General features: G+C 37.3%; 1 protein-coding gene across 1 annotated transcript in view; it reads left to right on the top strand.

The window, feature by feature from the left end:
• Positions 1 to 15,183, top strand: part of rgs12a (regulator of G protein signaling 12a) — a 48,249-nt gene extending 33,066 nt beyond the window's left edge. The window contains 12 exon segments of the mRNA XM_036597174.1: positions 76 to 219; positions 748 to 930; positions 1,099 to 1,240; positions 1,527 to 1,609; positions 2,804 to 3,001; positions 4,027 to 4,100; positions 4,710 to 4,836; positions 6,081 to 6,177; positions 7,390 to 7,460; positions 7,707 to 7,818; positions 8,483 to 8,935; positions 13,735 to 15,183. Coding sequence (XP_036453067.1) covers positions 76 to 219; positions 748 to 930; positions 1,099 to 1,240; positions 1,527 to 1,609; positions 2,804 to 3,001; positions 4,027 to 4,100; positions 4,710 to 4,836; positions 6,081 to 6,177; positions 7,390 to 7,460; positions 7,707 to 7,818; positions 8,483 to 8,935; positions 13,735 to 14,012 — 1,962 coding nt within the window. The 3' untranslated portion in view covers positions 14,013 to 15,183.
• Positions 15,184 to 17,823: the final 2,640 nt, after the last annotated feature.

The raw sequence follows: 17,823 nt of genomic DNA, 5'->3' as shown, positions 1-17,823 counted from the left end.
AAATACAGTGTCTTGTTTTTCCATGTCACTAGTTTTCTCATCCTGATCATCATGCTGTTTTGTTGTTGTCAACAGCTATCCCAGAAGGCCAAAGAAATCTACAACAGCTTTCTGTCCAGCAAGGCCACTACACCAGTGAACATTGACAGCCAGGCTCAGCTTGCAGATGATGTTCTCACTGCACCACGGCCTGACATGTTCAAACAGCCACAGCTACAGGTCAGCTCGCATGTACCCACACAAGCAAACAAATACACAAGCAGCATCTTTGATATTTTGTATTTAAAATAGAAAGTGTTGTCATATCCAGAAGTTTGAACACCCCTAGTCAACTAACGTTTTGCTGATTTTCTATGTGAAGAGTGATAAGTTAACCCATCCTCTACAGAGAACACACTTAAATATGACATTTGTCTGCATATGTCAGTGTACAGTTTCTATTTTAATACGTTGGGAAAAACAAAGTATTAAATTTTGTGCAGGGCCACATCATATGTTTTTTTTTCTTATTTCCTATAAGTTTAGCATTAACACTGATTAACAGTAAATGTGCATTAAAATTTGCATTGTGTTCTCTGTAGAGAATGTTAACGTATTTTAATTCAACAAAGTATGTAATCAACAAAACTTGTAATCCACTTTTTTGCATACAACTGTATATAAATGTAGATTATTATTATTATTAGTATTAGTATTATTATTATTGAACAACCAAAAGTTTAATCAACCATCCACTCCCCTCTGCAGATTTTTAACCTGATGAAGTTTGACAGCTACGCTCGCTTCCTGAAGTCTTCTCTGTATCAGGAGTGCATGCTGGCTGAGGTGGAGGGACGACCTCTCCCTGACCCCTACCATGTGCCCTGCAGCCCCGCCCCCTCCAAGCACAGCTTCAACTCTGACCGCTCCACTTTGTCCACACCAAAAAAGGTAACGTTTTCATGGAAACTATCTTTTAGACATATTAAAGATAAAGACTAAAGATATCAATAATTTTAATTTAGATTTAAAATTGTTGTTGGGTGGTTTTGTATTGTTTAGTTCACTTTCATATAATTATGCTCTCTTAATTGTATTACTGCTTTGTTTGTGTTACAGGACCCACGCAGGTCCAGGACAGGCAGGTCGAGCGATGACCTCAGAGACGATTCCGATAGGAAAAATGGTATTTTCTCCTGGTACAGAAACCGCAGCTTTGGTAAAGGACCAAAGAAAAGAGAAATCACAGATTTTAATTATAGTAAGTAAGACAATCCCTTGTATGGTGTCCTCTATTTATCGTTCTATAGTTTAAATAGTATTCTATAGCGTCAGTGCTTAGTTTTAGTATCTTAATCACATAAGAGCTGTGCAGGTCTAGATACATGTTTAGAATTTTTTTAATAAATAAATGTAAATGTTGGCTGTGTTTGGGATGCACTCTGTGTTGTGTTTTTTTGGCTTGCTTTTGTGTTTGAAAGAATCTGATGTTTTGTATGTTATTTAGGTTATAATGTGACATTGTGGCTGTTTTTCTGTTTCTATAGGCAGTAATGGGCGGAGGGAATCTCAGGGGTCTCTGTCCTCCAGTGCCAGTCAGGAGCTCAACACATCTGCAGGGAGGAATGAGGTATCTACTGCACAGTGATCACAATTTCAGCAGCTACTTTATGACTTAAGAATCTCACTTAATCACTGCCAGTTTATACAAAAAGTGTAACATTAGGCATAAATGCCCACTTTGTTTATTTATTGAATTATTTAATGCAAATGCATGTCAAAGGAAGACTCTAGTATTCTCAGATGTGAACATAATTATGCGCTAATGTGATTTTCTACATTGAGGTCAGATTGTACTCAGCATGGACTGCACTGGTTGAACACTCTTGTGGGGGGGGCTGGGGGTGGTGGACATTTGTGTGACTTTGGCAATTCCATTCTGTCTTACTAGATTAATTACTGTTTTATGAAAGTTAAAGATGATGATATACTACAACTACAGCCTTTACTGAACTGTGTTTTATAATGTTCTTTTTTTAAAAGAAAAGACTTAAATAAAAAAAAAAATACCAGAAAAAAGATGTTTAAACGCTTGGTATAGATAAAATATAAATGGTAAAAAAGAGAAAATTCACCCCATTCATACTTCCAGAAGGTCTTGTTTGTGTGCACTTTGAACAGGTACAACTAGATATAGATGCATATATTGTTCCTGTTGGGACAAAACTTTGTTTCTTCATTTTTGTAATTTTCCATTTTATTCCATTTTGAAACTACCAGTTGCCCTTTACATTGTCTCAAAAGTTCTTGATGAACAGATCAATGGAAATGCTCCAAAATCTTATTACATCTTGTTGTTATCTTTCATTGAAAGTTTTTGCTTCACCTGAAAAGTTACCTTTGTGGAGCGCAGCGATGATGACAAACATTTAGAAGTATGTAATTACTACCTGTAGCTCCTGTATTGCCACACAGTTTATCAGCCATTAATGGAAAGGTACCACTGTCAGACCAGATGTTATCTGTGTTGCTGAGCATTCTCAGCACAGCAGTGAAATTGGCAGCTGAATGTCAGAATTAGTTGAATGTTGGGACAAGGCTGCTGTACCAAAAGTGCTACAAAATAAGACTGAATTAAAATGCACATACACCAAATGTACATACTGAGAGAAAGTTCAGTGTCAGTGTTGTTATACCTGCATCTGTTATAATTGCTATGTCAGACCAGCCCTGAGGCCTTGAACCCTTCAGTACTTTGTAAGGTATGTTTCAGTAGTCATGTTGAGCCACAGAACTGACTTTTCTCATTGTATGTTTGTGTCAGTGTGATCAGAGGACCGCCACATGGGAGCGAGACAGGGAGAGGTTGAGCAGGTCATGCACAGTAACGCTTCCTGACGGCTCAAGCTGCTGTGTGCCTCTGAGGCAGGGGGCTTCCATCAGACAGGTGCTGCTGGAGCTCTGCCAGAAACAACACATCAACCTCGCTGCAGTCGACCTCTTCCTCATCGGAGGAGAGAAGGTACAGGTGCACTTTAATACACTAATACTGATTGTGTTCCAGCAGTTACATCCACTTATGTGCTGTTAGTTTTGTTCAGCCTGTAACATACTTTTAACCTTTTTGTCGGTCTCGATCTGTTGAAACTGTTGATTCTAAACAGTGTTGGGATTAGGATTTGGACCAGAGTTAGGGCCAGGGTGAGGGTTGTGTTTAGGTTTTGGGCTGAGGTTAAGGTTAGGATTAGAGCCAGATTTAGAGTTAAAGAAAATTGTGGTCAATTTAGTAAATATTTAGTTGAATGTAACTTGAAAGTAAGTTAAGTATCTACAAAGCATCTAAAGTGGACTATCCACTCGACAATAGTTCCAGTTTATCATGATGCACTGATATGTAAGGTGTTGATTCAACTGCATTGATTTTGGAATGCTAGGGTCAATTGTAATCAGTTACAATATTCAATAAGGCAGGTTTGTTAAGAATAGTATAGTACATAATATAATGACTAGGATAATATAATAACAACATATAGCTTGTTGAGGCTATATTAACACATGACAGCTTCTTGCAGTGTGTAACGTTTACTCACAATGTTTAGTAGAACTTGTGATCAAATGATTGGTGAAAGAATTGATTGTGTAAGTATGTGTCAGTATGTCAGTAAGGAGTCTTTAGGTGTTGTATTGTTGTATATAAGTCCTGGAAACTGCTCTGGAATTTGTCTTAGAAAAGTCCTGGAAAAATATTTCCTAAAAAGAGTGTAAACAATGAATATGGCGCTTCTTGAAAATAAATGTGCTGAGAATGTAAAGCTTGATGTATTGTTATTACCTACATTCCACAACTGTGTAAATATTTTCTTTAGTCATAGAATATTTAGTATATTTGTAAAAATAATTCTGAACTGTAAAGATTGTGAAATTTGTGACTTCATACTGCACTGAATCATCTCCCAAATAATTGCAACCTAAATGAACAATTGTGAGGTCAAAGATTTACACCCTGACTGATGATATCTTAAATCTACTTTTTGTTGTTCTTTCAAGCCGCTGGTGTTGGATCAAGACAGCATAACTCTCAGTTGCAGAGACCTTCGACTGGAGAAGCGTACTTTATTCAGGTATTTTCTTTTAAAATCCATTTATATACTTCGTCTCAGGGCTTAAGCTGTGATGGAGCAAGTTCACAGGGTGGGGGAAGTCCTGGAACAACAACAAAAACTGTGCATTAAATAGGTTATATCTTAGTAAGATATACAACAAAGTGTGAGGTTTAGTGAGCTCATATGTGGGTTTCCCAAAACTAAACAAACAGCCTCTAATGCATACGTAGTTCATGAATCAATTTGAATATGTTTAATATATGAAAGAGGTGCCAGATCCACTAAAATAGATGCCGAATCCATTCAGGGAGATGCCAGATCCAGATCTGGCTTGTTTCGGCACACTTTAAGCCCTGCCTTGTCTCTGAATCAACAAGGAGAGAGTGAAGTTTTAGAACAGTAACACTTTATTGCATATATTATTATATGAGAATAGAGCTCAGTTATTATAGGCTGCTCTTAGCGAAGGTGGAATGACAGCCTAAGAGCCATTCATCCATTCACTTTCCAGAAACATTTATTCCTGCTGGTTTATCCTAGTTTCATAATGCATAGGAAAGAGTATCAAACACATACATGGCTGTGTACTTGTGCTATAAATATTTCTCGTCTGCCTTCTATTTTCAGACTGGATCTGGTGCCCATTAACAGATCAGTGGGATTGAAAGCCAAGCCCACCAAACCCGTCGCCGAGGTCCTGCGCCCTGTGGTTGCCAAGTATGGCCTCCGCCTTAGCGACCTGGTGGCCAGAATAGTAAGTAATTTTGCCATTGCAACGTGCGTTTGTGGCAGTATTCACCAGATTTGTGGCCAAACAAGGGTGGGGCGGTGTGGTTACGCACTGTATGTGAAAGGGCTGCTCTAGAATCAGCTTCCCCCACATTAAAAGGTTCAGAAATGGTTTCGGACAAAGAGCAGAACTGCTCTGAGAACTGTAAAGTGAATGCTGATGTCATAGGGTGTGGTGGGATGGTGTGGGACCGACCCTACAGTGCACTGCTTTTTTTTCTACGTTACATGTGAAACAGCGGTCAAAGCAAGTCTGCTAAGCTCGATTTAAGAATTACAAAACTGTGATGGCTACAAATATAGCCCACAGCCTGTCCACAAAACAGATATGTTTGTTTTTTTTTCTAAATAGAGCTTTTCCTTTTCTAATATAGATCATTCAGAATTAGTGCTAAAACACATCTAAAATCTTAGCAGCACTTTAAAAATTCTTTGTCGTATTGTATGGCCAGGGGGCCATACAATCAATTTCATTGATAAAACTAGGTAAACTAGGAATTTCAAATTCTCATGATATCTAATGCTGTACATGTCAACATTAAAACATAAAAACAAACAATATTATTAACAGGGAATACATATGTGGATGCTTTGTTGTGTGCTGTGTACAAGCTAGTGAAGTTAGCTGTTAGGCTATCTGCTTCACTAAATGCTGCTGTGCACTGAGAGAGACTCTTTTTGGCACAGCTCAATGTGCGTCCAGTGCATTTTCACCTATGCAGTTGCCTTGTAATAATGCAATATGACTGGTGCGGGACATTTAATGAAAAATATTGTGCATAATATAAGCTCCTTTTTTACAATCATTCTGCTACCCCATAAAAAATCTTGCATAATTTCAAAAAGTGAGGGACACATTTCCCCTCAATCCTCCATGCCGTGAATTTGCACCAGTGTGGGTAGTGCATGGTATATGAACAGAAAACAAATGCTGTTTTGAGTGCACCTGACTCATTTCTGTCAATCATTTGTACACGAACAAAACTAATTTAATTAACACAGTTCTTGCCAAAAGAAGTAAAATCAATTTTTGTCGTGTGTTCTAAGTCGTAAATCTAAATCTCAACCTTTGAAAGGTTAAGTAGGAGAATGATGACTTGAACTTTTTTGGGATGATTTGAACTGTGTAGCTTATAGCTGTGTTCATTACCTCTAGTGACTGGAGAGTTGCAAGGAAACTAAATGTTAACATTTCTTTCTGTTGTTCAGAGTGGAGAGACAGAAGCGCTTGATCTGGGACTGCCCATATCAAACCTTGATGGCCTCCGAGTGGTGCTAGAGAGAGCTGATCCAAGTGCCTCTAAAGGTATGAATGCAAACATACAGATCACACACAGTTTTGTTTTTATACCTTGGGTCATACATATACCCTATGTTTTTATATAGACTGCTGTTCAAATGGTTGGCATCAGTCATTATATTAATAATTTATGTTATTTTAAGTAGAGTGATGTTATGCACTGTAGTTTTAAATATTCTAAGACACCAAAAGGTATTTTTAGGTATTTTGTTCAGTATTTCATGTGTTTTTCATTCATTCATTCATGTTTTGATTTATTATTTGTTCTATCTCAAGATTAGTCATATGGGGCCAAACATGATCTCGTAACAGGAACACACGTCTGTGGACAACTTGTCAAACTTTTAGTGTTGTAGTGGCAGTTCTTCTTTCTAGAAATTCTCTTTTACTGTGTAGGAGCGCCTCCTTCAGAAGGCACTGGATGATTCAGTAATTTCACACTTAGTTTGTTACCACACTAATAAGTCATTAGCCCAAAAATCCTGGCCAGTTCCAGATGATCTCATTAGAACATCATGTCTGGCTCCACAAGACTACCTCAATATTTGATCAACAGTTTTTAAATATGAGGCATTCTGGATATTAAATTCATTATAACTTCATTCTTGATGTTTTACGGCTTTCTCAGTCATGACAGAATAAGTCACAGTTCTATTCATCATTCTGAAATTTCAGCATTTTTTAGCTTCTTACTAAGTATTTGATACCTGAAACCAAATTGTCATTGTAAACAATGATTACAAACTTCTGCACAGTGATTTTGAACAGCAGTGTATATAACTACCTATATGTTATAAGAGTTTTTCTGAGCCTATCCCTAAACCTCAATAATGTAAAGAAATTATTTTTTCCCTTTCAGTTTAAAAACATGAAACATTTAGTAAAGAGATAAAGTCAGAACCATTTTGTTGGTCCTGATATTATAGGGTATCCCTGTTTTTCTCTGGACATTCCTATCTTAAAAATGTATGAAAGCAAATAGATATACACTCATTATGAGACTCTTTGGTCAGGTATGTCAGTGTGTCAGGAGTGTGTGTCCTCCAAATGATAGAAGAGACACACTCCTACACACATTGGTAGCCTTGTGCTGTTCTAGCCAGTTTCCTGGAATTAAGCGCTCATCATCACTCTTATGCTGATAAAGAGGTATATAACTACAGTGAAGGTCATCAGTAAAAGCTGTTTCATAAACTGTGCTTTGTTTTACTCTCAAAGCAGACAAGTCTAAGACGATCCCCTCCAAAACCCCGGTGTCGTCGCTGAACAATAGAGGTCAATCAACACCGGTAAGACTGAGTGGTTATGTGACTAAGAATTATATTTATGTTAATGGCAGCTCTAGGAGTATTCTGCTGTCCAACCATCTGTGTTTTTGACCATACATTTAATGTCCCCATCTACTGTTTTGTGGCTCCTCCCTAGTCTAACAGTTATATTTACTTCAAAATGGTTAAAATATATGTACTAGCAACCTCATAGTGTCAATATTAAAGGCTAACCTGCTGCTTACTTTGTCATTGTTGCGTCATCAGGGGGATCACAAGTCAGGTAAACCTGTGAAAGGTGACGGAGGAGACAAGCAACCCATCACAGAAACACCACAGAAGAAGAAAGGCATTAAGATTCATCTGGATGAAGCTGAAGGTGTGACTTGAATCAAATTCACTTTCTCCATCCCATTTTTCTTATTTAACAGCAAGAGGATTTGTCCTGATAGCAAACACTAAGACATTCTGAAATTCATGTCAGTATTCAAAGATTCTGCTTTTCACGTAAATTTTTAATAATGATGTATAATGTAAAATGGAAGTATTTTCACTGGTGGAGTCCTCTGTATATTAATTCATCAAGTTATTTAAAACATTTTTGTATTTTGCTTGGCAGTCAAAGGCTACTATCAATGTACTATATTGCTTGGTGGATATAATTGTTTACAATACATATTTTTAAATACTTTACATTGGTGTATTTCATAACACTATATTTTTTGGTGTTTCATAAAAACAAAAAGCCACTCGAGGTGGTCCTTCATGCCTAACAACACCCCATAACTTCACTGTAACGCATGGCCTCTTGAGGCTTATTGGTTATTTTATGAGTTTTTTTTATTTTATTTTAAAATAATTTTATTGATTATTTTAGATTGGTTAGGCCAGAGATCCATTTTCTTTCTACTGCAGTGCACAGTGTAATAATAATAATATTAATAATAATAATTATAAAAGTTTTTGGTATATCATGCTATTTGAAAATATTGTCACCTTTACTCACCTTTGCTTTGTTTTTCTCTTCGTGCCGTTTCTCTCAGAGTTTTTTGAGCTGCTGAGTCGTGCTCAGAGCAGCCGCGCTGATGATCAGAGAGGCTTGCTGAGGAAAGAGGATCTGGTGCTGCCTGACTTCCTGCGTTTGGACCACGACACCAGCAGCTCACCAGCCTGCTCTACTCCCACCTCCCAAAAACCTGGCCACTGCACCAACAAACCCCAACCCGCCGCCTCCAATGGACACCTGCACAGACCCGGCGCAGAGCCGGTCACCTTCGCCCCTCCCCTCTCCCCCATCCTACGGCCAGCGCATCAAACCCAGGGGCAGGACGGGGAAGGACTGGGTGACTTAACGCTGGTAGGGGAGGGAGATATCTCCAGCCCCAATTCTACCCTACTGCCCCCTGCGCCAATCCCCCCACCCCCACACGAAGGCAGCCTTCCTGAGGCCAACTTTACCCCACCGCCGCCCTGCGCCCGCAGTCAGCCCAGCTCAGGTATTTCTCCCACATGACTAGCTGTGTGCCCTGTGGTGTGTGTGTTGGGTGTTTGTGCATGGTGGCTGATGTTTGCGCATGAATAACAGTGCCAGGAATGGACACTTTAAACTGTAATTATAATTATTAACATGGTCAGGTAGAATTGACATGCACTTTATGTTGTTTATAAAGAAAAAATCCATGTAAATAATAGAAATGTTGTAAAAGTGTTTTTACTGATGTTCTACAAATGTCTGTTAACCCTTAGAAGCTGCAGTTATTGTCAGTGGTAACAAAAGCATGGAGTAACTCAGTAGTAATTCTTTCTTACTTGTAGCTCAGTGAAGTTTCCAAGTAGAAGATATTGTTCATGATTATTATATACAGTCTTTACTGGAAGAAAAAACACTTTTTTTACATTCTTGCCACATTGTTTTCATTTTTTTATATATATTTACAATTTTAGGAGAAGTAAAACTCTCAGCTTCTAATGGTTAACAGAAAAGGTTTTTTGCCTATTGTATTTCAAGGACACCGTATATCGTAGATGCTAAGGATATTTGCACCTTTCATGCAGGTGTTTCCATGCTACTGCATCATGTGTAGTGAATCTGTGTTTTAAATATTAATCTTGGAGAATTATTTTTCATGCTTGTTTAATTATCTTATAGTGACTAATTAGTAGCTATGTCATCTTACATCCTTCCTCCTGAACTGCAATTCAACAAAGCTGAAAGGTTGAGCCAAGAGGCTTCCTCTAATTACTGCTCACAGAACCTGTCACAGAAAAAAGTTGTCTGAGAATGGCTGAGACTTTCTAGGCTAAAACCAAACCCACTCAAAGAGTCGTTATATACTCACAAACAGCATTGTTGAACTGCAAGCCATCCTGCCTCCTCTGTAGATCTTTGTTGATTTTGTATGTGTCTAATAAACACTAGAAGTGAAATCACACTAGACTTGCCTGTGATCATGTATAGTATCCCTCTTCTAAAATTCATTTCCACCTTTGTTGATCCCTTCATAGTTTCTTCTAGCCTTTTCTTTCTTCTATCTTTGTGTTTTGATTCATTTGTGCTGCAGTTATGTTGTGAGAAAGATGATGAGCTTTCCATTACACTACCAAAGTACAACCTCATTTCCAAAAAAGTTGGAATGCTGTGTAAAATGTAAGTAAAAACAAAATTCAATGATATGCAGATCATTTAAGCTCTACATTGAAAGTACAAAGACAACAAATGAAATGTTGAAACTGAGAAAGTTTATTGTTTTTTTTTAAATAAATGCCCATTTTGAATTTGACGCCAACAACACGTTCCAAAAAAGTTGGGACAGGGACGTTTACCACTGTGTTTCATCACCTTTTCTTTTAACAACACTCTGTAAGTGTTGTGTAAGGAGACCAACTGCTGTAGTTTTGAAAGTGAAATGTTTTCCTGTTCTTGTTTGATATAGGATTTCAGCTGCTCAACAGTTCAGGGGTCTCCTTTGCCGTATTTTTCATTTCATAAAGCGGCAGATGTTTTCAGTGGTGACAGGTCTGGACTGCAAGCAGGCCAGTTTAGCGCCTGGACTTTTAATACGGAGCAATGCTGTTGTAATACATGCAGAATGTGGTTTGACATTGTCTGGCTAAAATAATCAAAGCCTTCCCTGAAAAAGACGTAATCTGGATGGCAGCATATGTTGCCAAAACATGTATATATCATTCAGCATTAATGGGGTGTTCAGAGATGTGCCAGTCACCCAAGCCATGTGCACTAATGCCCCCTATACCATCATGAATACTGGCTTTTGAACTGTGCACTGATAACAAGCTGAGTGGTCTTTAGCCCAGAGGACAGTGTCCATGATTTCCAAAAAGAATTTCAAATGTTGATTCGTTGGACCACAGGACACTTTTCCACTTCAACTCAGTCCATTTTAAATGAGCTCAAGCCCAGAGAAGGTGGCAGTATTTCTGAATCCTGTTTATATATGCTTTCTTCTTTGCGTTCAAGAGTTTTAATTAGCATTTGTGGATGCAGCGATGAACTGTTTTCACAGACAGTGGTTTTCAGAAGTGTTTCTGAGCCCATGCAGTGATTTCCACTACAGAATCATGCCTGTTATTAATGCAGTGCCACCTCAGGGCCCAAAGATCACGGCCAGCAAATACTGGTTTTTGGCCCTGTCCCTTGCATACAGAGATGTCTCTGGATTCTCTAAATCTTCTAATGTTATTATGTACTGTAGAGGATGAAAAGCAATAATCTTTTGTTGCCCCCGTCCCAACTTTTTGGAACATGTTGTTGGCATTAAATTCAAAATGGGCATATATTTTTCAAAAAAACAATAACATTTCTCAGTTTTAACATTTGATTTGTTGTCTTTGAAGCACTGTCAATGAAGTATAGGGTTTAAATGATTGGCACATCATTGCATTTTATTTTTATTTACATTTTTCACAGCGTCCCAACTTTTTTGGAAATGGGGTTGTACAACACAATCCACTGAAATATTATTTAAGTCCAAGAATCATATCAGTAAGACCTACGTGATTCTGATGAGTGCACATAAAGTTGCTTGTTGTTGCTCAGTGATAGTAATCACACAACTCTGTTTTTGTTTGTTTGTGTTTTTGGAGAAATATGTGATTTTAAAGTAAGATACAACACAAAAATTAGATTCCATTCAGTTTAATATGGCACAGACCTGCATTCAGTTTCCAGTTTTAAATGGTCCTGTACATCCTGGTGGGTCTGGAGCATATTTCTACACAAAAATAAGAACGCAGATTTTAATTGTTCGACTTACACAGGAAGACTTATTGTAGTGTAGAGGTACAGTGCTGCCCCCATGTGGTTAGATATTCATTGTACATATTGAAAAGGCAATAGAACTGGAGTATGGAACTGTTTCCTCTGCTCTAACATGCCAACTAAATGTATGCACTTAAAGAAGGTGGTACTTTAAGGGTTCTTTAGTAAAGGCAAACACTTAAATGCTTCTGTAGCATCAAAAGGGTTCCTCCATTGTTATAAACTTGACATCAGAGCAATAGAAGAACACATTTTGGTACTATATAGAATTATTTTCAAAAAGGTATTATGTAGAACCATATACAACACATTCTCCATCAATCTGAAGAACCATTTCACCATTTTACAGGTGTGTAGTAAAGAACTGATGAATTCATTGCTTTAATGTTCTGCTCAACCATTTGGTAGAGCACATTTTGAGTCACTATATATTTCACAAAGTGCCATCTCGACCGTTTGGTAGACGTGAATATTTGAAAAATTGTGGGGTCAAAAAAAACGAAAAAAAAAAACACAAAATATTTTTATCACACCAAACAAATTAAAAATACAAACATAAAAGTTTATTGCTTTTATCTTGGTGAGGACATTAAAAGGTTAAGAACAATTGTGCGGGAATCTGTTCCTCCAGGCACACAGAATCCCACCCATGCAATTTGAGATCCACTTAAGTTCAGTAAGATTTGGCAACATAATAAGCCAATATCAATATGAGGTATCCAACATGAGTAATTCAATGCTTTTTACTGCACTAGTGGAGTTTTGCTTTCTAATGATGTTTTGCTACTCCCACAGGCATTTACTGGAAACCAGAAAACAATCCAGTTTCAAACTTTTCACAGTGCTTATTAAATTCAAGTTTGGACAAAAGTAGTACACAAAAGAACAAATTCACTTGTTTGATTTTGGAGGAGTGCAGATCCAATCCAGTTGATTAAATGAGTAGAAGTAGTGTGCCCTAGTTCGAATGAAAATGTGTAGCCACACCAGCCTTCTCTAGTTAAGACTGGGCACTCCTAGAGCAGGCAAAACGCAAAAGCTTTATTCTTTAGTGTACTTTAAGCACGCAAGCTCCTCTGCTGCTTCCGACCCCTGTCACTGCTTGCTTTCCATCCCGCACCTCCTAAAAGAGTGCTACCAAATGGCTCCTTAGGACACCACACTGACAAAAGACACATGAAGACAAATTTAATCTCTCTCCTGCGCGGTTAGAGCAATTCTCAATTTTTCAAAAATGTCTGCATAATTCAGTCCTTAAAATGTAAATGAAGTCATTCAGAGTGGTTTGATGTGAAATGGGTCATACTAGAGAAAGAACTGAGTCAGAACTCTTCACAGTAGTAGTGATAGTAACCAGACATCTAAAACACACCCACCACTATTAAAAGAGACACTGCTTTTGCACAAGTCTTGGTGCTTTATTTTCCAGCTGTTGTCGGCCACAGCCATTCCATCCATAAGCAGAGTTTTCTCTAAAAGCTCGCTCTCTAACCAGCTCATGTCTCTCTCTCTCTGCCCACACATATATACACATGCCCAGGGTGGTTCCTTGTCCTGACCACTAAAGAGTCCATAGCAAAACGAACCAAGTGCACTAAATGCTAGAGAAAACATCACCCAAAACGAATGTGCCAAAACATTTCATAAACACGCTACAGCATTTTTAAAATTGATATACGGCAGAGGGCGTTGTGAGGCAAAATAGTCCCAATTTTCAAAAGTACATAGAAAAACATGTAAAGGTTCACTGATTGTTTTGGATTGTAAATAAAATGGCTATATATTTGCAAGCCCTGGTTCCTGTCACCACCACTGCACAGAAATTCTGAATTGGTAAGCTTCTCTGCAATGAACCACTTCATAACAGACCACTCTGTACTTTGTTTAGCAAAAATCTGACTGAACTGACTAAAATTCAAACTAACAAACACACAGAATCCTATTATCTTGCTTGCTTTACTTTGCATTACTTTCGCCAAATTGCTTTCCACACGCTTAAACCTTTCTCTCTCTTAGGTACAAAGGGTGGAGTTGAAACTTTCCCTCCAGTCAGCCACCACCAGGGGGCACCATGTCCTCTCTCACCAGCCCAGGAAGGCTTACAGTCTGTGGACAAAAGGACAGGTGTGGATGGGGTTGGTCTGGAGGACAGCTTTGAGGGCTACGCAGCCGAGCTTCGTCATTGCCAGAGCAAAATGAGGAATGGCACTTACCCCTCCATCGATCCCACACGGCCCCTCAGCAGCCTGTCAGACAAAAACAACACAGTTCAGTACAAAGCCACATTTGTATGAAATTCGGTGTCAGGCTACATAGTGGTGATTTCTCAGAAACTTTCTAAGGCACAAGTGGAGAAACTTCAGTGCAACAAAAGTAACTTTGTATAAATGTATTTTTAATTACATTTCATAACTTATTAAATAGCAGCTTTTTTTAGATGTAGATCAACTGAACTGTCATAAAAGGAAAAGTATAGGCTTCTTTGCATCCATTAGAAACTTGGCCTCACCACGTCCTGTTCATTTCAATGGAGAGCTCTGCCGTGGTGCATGATGGTTCGCAGTTCGGTAAAAAAGTTAATCGCATTTCAACTTTATGCAAATGAGTGCTGGTGTGTTTAGCCAATCTGTCAAGAGTAGGCTGGTCTTTGTCAAAAACTCCAGACAAAACAGAAGCTTTCTCTCTTTCTCTTTGAATTCATGACAATTTAGTACAATAATTATACAGAACTGTTGACAGGATCTGGAGGGAAGATGTTCGATTGGTTAAAGTTTACATTGTTCAAGTGGGAAAACTGAAAGCATACAAAGCTTTAAGATTACTTGCTAAGGTAGCTAGCTTGCTAGTGAGATTGAGCGAGCTAACTTTCTAACTTGTCAATGACTGATGCATTCTGAAACTTCTAAAAGCATAAAGGTCTGTACTTATTTTCTGTGCAAGCTTATTTGTTGCTTTATAATATATAAGAAACTGCACCAGATGTGTTGCCAGTGGTGAACAGAGGGAGCCGGTGAGGTGGAATGCGGCAAGAAAAGGTACAAGTGGACGCGTATCATTATAGATCAATGTACCAGACATGATTACAACCAGTAGAACAGCTTACATCTGCTGTTAGAAATATGAATGTGTATGATTTGTACATTGGAATAATTAATGTGTTTATAGCTGAAAATTAAAAGTTTTCAATGATTTTCCATCATTCTAAGAAATGGCCTTTCCCTTGACTTTTCATTGACAATGTTTTGTTTAACTACATGTGCAATACTAACTTTGCATGTTTTTGCAAACATGAATTCAGATGCTTTGAGAATTATTTTGAGTGGTAATAATTCCATGTGTTGCTCCTTTAGTTTTGTAATAGTCTGAAAGTATCTGTGGCATTTCTCATTCATTCACTTGTTCATTCATTCATTTATACAGGGGTGAATTAACCCACTGACACCAAGTAAGATGTACAATAAAATACAATTGTATATAAGCAAATAAAACAGAGCATAAAAAATAACATGGTAGAAATGAGAAAAAGTAAGTAAAACAGACTCTCATCTATCAGGTTGTTTAAAAATGTTTTAAACTGACAAAGTTGAAAAAATTTTGTATTTTAACTCGAAGTTAAATGTTATTCTACACTAACAGGGCATTGATTTTAGCAGCTAATCATATAGATTATATAACCATAATCTAATACTAATAACATCATTGCTTAAATAACTTTCTTTTTACTTTCCAAAGAAAGACAATCTCTATTTCTATATAAAAAAATCCCGATCAAATTCTTAGCGATTTTTATTTAACAACTCATCAGTGTGTGCACTAAAGGATAGCCTGTCATTGATCCAAATTCACAAATATTTGTGGTTTTAAACAGGACCAGTAAAGTATTTAATGTTTCATTAAAAGTACCAATTCGATGAGATCTGTACAACAATGTATATTTTGTTCTCTCACCATTCAGCTCTAGTTTCAGATTTCTGTAACAAGTTAAAATCTTAAATATTTCATGGCTACAATCACAGAGGAAGTAAATGAATACATTACAGAAATTGGGACTGTTTTCAATGAACAACAACACATTGAGTTCTATTAATAAGATCATTATGGAAGCAACTGTGCATGCTGGTAAACGTGGATAGAAAGCAGCCTTTATTTGAGCCAATCATGATCAGCAGGATCAAAAGCCTTTGACCTGGTCTTAAAATTGACTGAAAAGTATCTCAATTTCTCTGTATAAAAAGCTATGCAGAAGAATATGGATAAGAATTGTAAATATTTACAAAAATTATGTTATGATCTATTTAGGCCCAAGGCATTAACTGAGATAATAATAAGACAAATATACACAAAACCATCATATATAAAGTACTTTCTAGTTGTTAGGCGACTGTCACACACTCTGACCCCAAAATTTAAATTTGTTCTGTTCTTAGGTAAGAACAGAATCTACACACATGCAAGAGCACAAAGGTGTGCACAGTTCTGCAGTTTAAGAACACGTCATGGATCTGACATCGACTTTTTCTTAGAACCTTTCTCAAGAACACGTTTAAGAAAAAACTTAAGAAGATATTGGTGAATGAGGCTCAATGCTCCCTGTGTGGCAAATTGCTGCCATCTAGAGTCCAGAGGGGATTATGTCACTTTAACTGTAGTTTCAATAAAAGTTCCATTAACGTTTAGATGTTTTTATACAGTGCTGTTAGTTACTTTTTAGAAAATGTCTATACCTCTTAGTTTATGAACCAACTGATAGATGTTTTTAAACATTCACATTCATGCACTGTTATGGTTTTTAAATTTTGTTTCAGATGAGTTCTCATTGTGTGTGAGTGGCATATGAGTCCTCTCAAACATGCACATCATGCATTTCATACTTCACTGGTTGCTGCTTACTGTACAGATCTGAGGATTTATTTCTTATAAAATCATTCTGTTCTCACAACCTCTGGAATGAATCCAGAATGCTGTTTTGTTTGCCCAACAACCAATAAAATAAATCTTTTCTACTGGGACTATCCTTAAAGCAGTCATGTAGAAATGTAGTAATTCAACTGAAAGTGTATTTTGTACCTTTTCTCCTGTTTTACAGGGTTTTTTTTTTAATTTATGGGCCCCTATATAGATTCATTTAAATTATAAAACTTTATATTATGTCATTCATATATGTTATTGTTGATTTATTCAGAAGATCTGCTCTGAGTATTGTATATACTTGTATATAATCTGAGCTCAAAAATGACATTCAGTTTAAGTGCAGTCTTTGATGAAAAGGAGGTTGAAATCCATCCGGAAGGGGTGGATCTACAGGGCAGCTTGAGCCTTCGTAGTGCTTCGTAATGCATCCTGCATTTCTTAACTTGACAATAATGTGAAGATGAAAAAAGGCTATTCTAGTAATATTGTTTATGTATTGTCTATATATATTTGCATATGTGCGTCGAAGAACAGATCAGGATCTAACGTGTTGCCAATGTTTTTAAGATCCTATTAAGATTTAGCGTTAAATTAAATGAGTGTTTCTAGCAGCTTTTGGTCCAAGAAGAAGAACCTCCGATGAGTAGGAGGAAGCTGCTTGACATCCAGTCTTTTATGTCTTTTACACCATCCTCAATCTGTTTACTCAGTTACAGTGTCATCTGTTTTTTCTGATATGTACAATTTGTGTGTCATCAGCATAGTAGTACAAATGTTAATGCACAATGTTAACTGTGCCATGTGCAAAAGTTTGGGCACCCTTCCAGTTATAAATGTCTCAGAACTCAGGCCTTAATTTTATTTATTTAGTCCTTTGAACGTTCATCTAACAAAAGGAATTGTGTAATACAATATTAGGTATGATCAGTATCCTTATATCAGGCTAGAGAGAAAGACTAAACAGAAAAAAACTTCAGAAACCAGTTCAGGAGAGAACACTCTCCAAGTTTGTTTTCAAGCTTACAATAGTGGTCTCCAGTTACATTCATGTGACTTCTGTGCCATAGTTACAAAAGCCTTAGATAACAGTTCAGATTACACTTTTTACTTCACAAATGTCAACGTGTGTTAATTATAGGAGGAGGTACTGAATAATAGAATCAGTAGTCCCCCGTACCTAATGCACTATTATCA

Source organism: Colossoma macropomum, unplaced genomic scaffold (assembly GCF_904425465.1).
Source record: "Colossoma macropomum unplaced genomic scaffold, Colossoma_macropomum, whole genome shotgun sequence".
Taxonomy (NCBI): domain Eukaryota; kingdom Metazoa; phylum Chordata; class Actinopteri; order Characiformes; family Serrasalmidae; genus Colossoma; species Colossoma macropomum.
The sequence above is the reverse complement of the archived record's forward strand: the minus strand, read 5'-3'. Positions and strand labels throughout refer to the sequence as shown.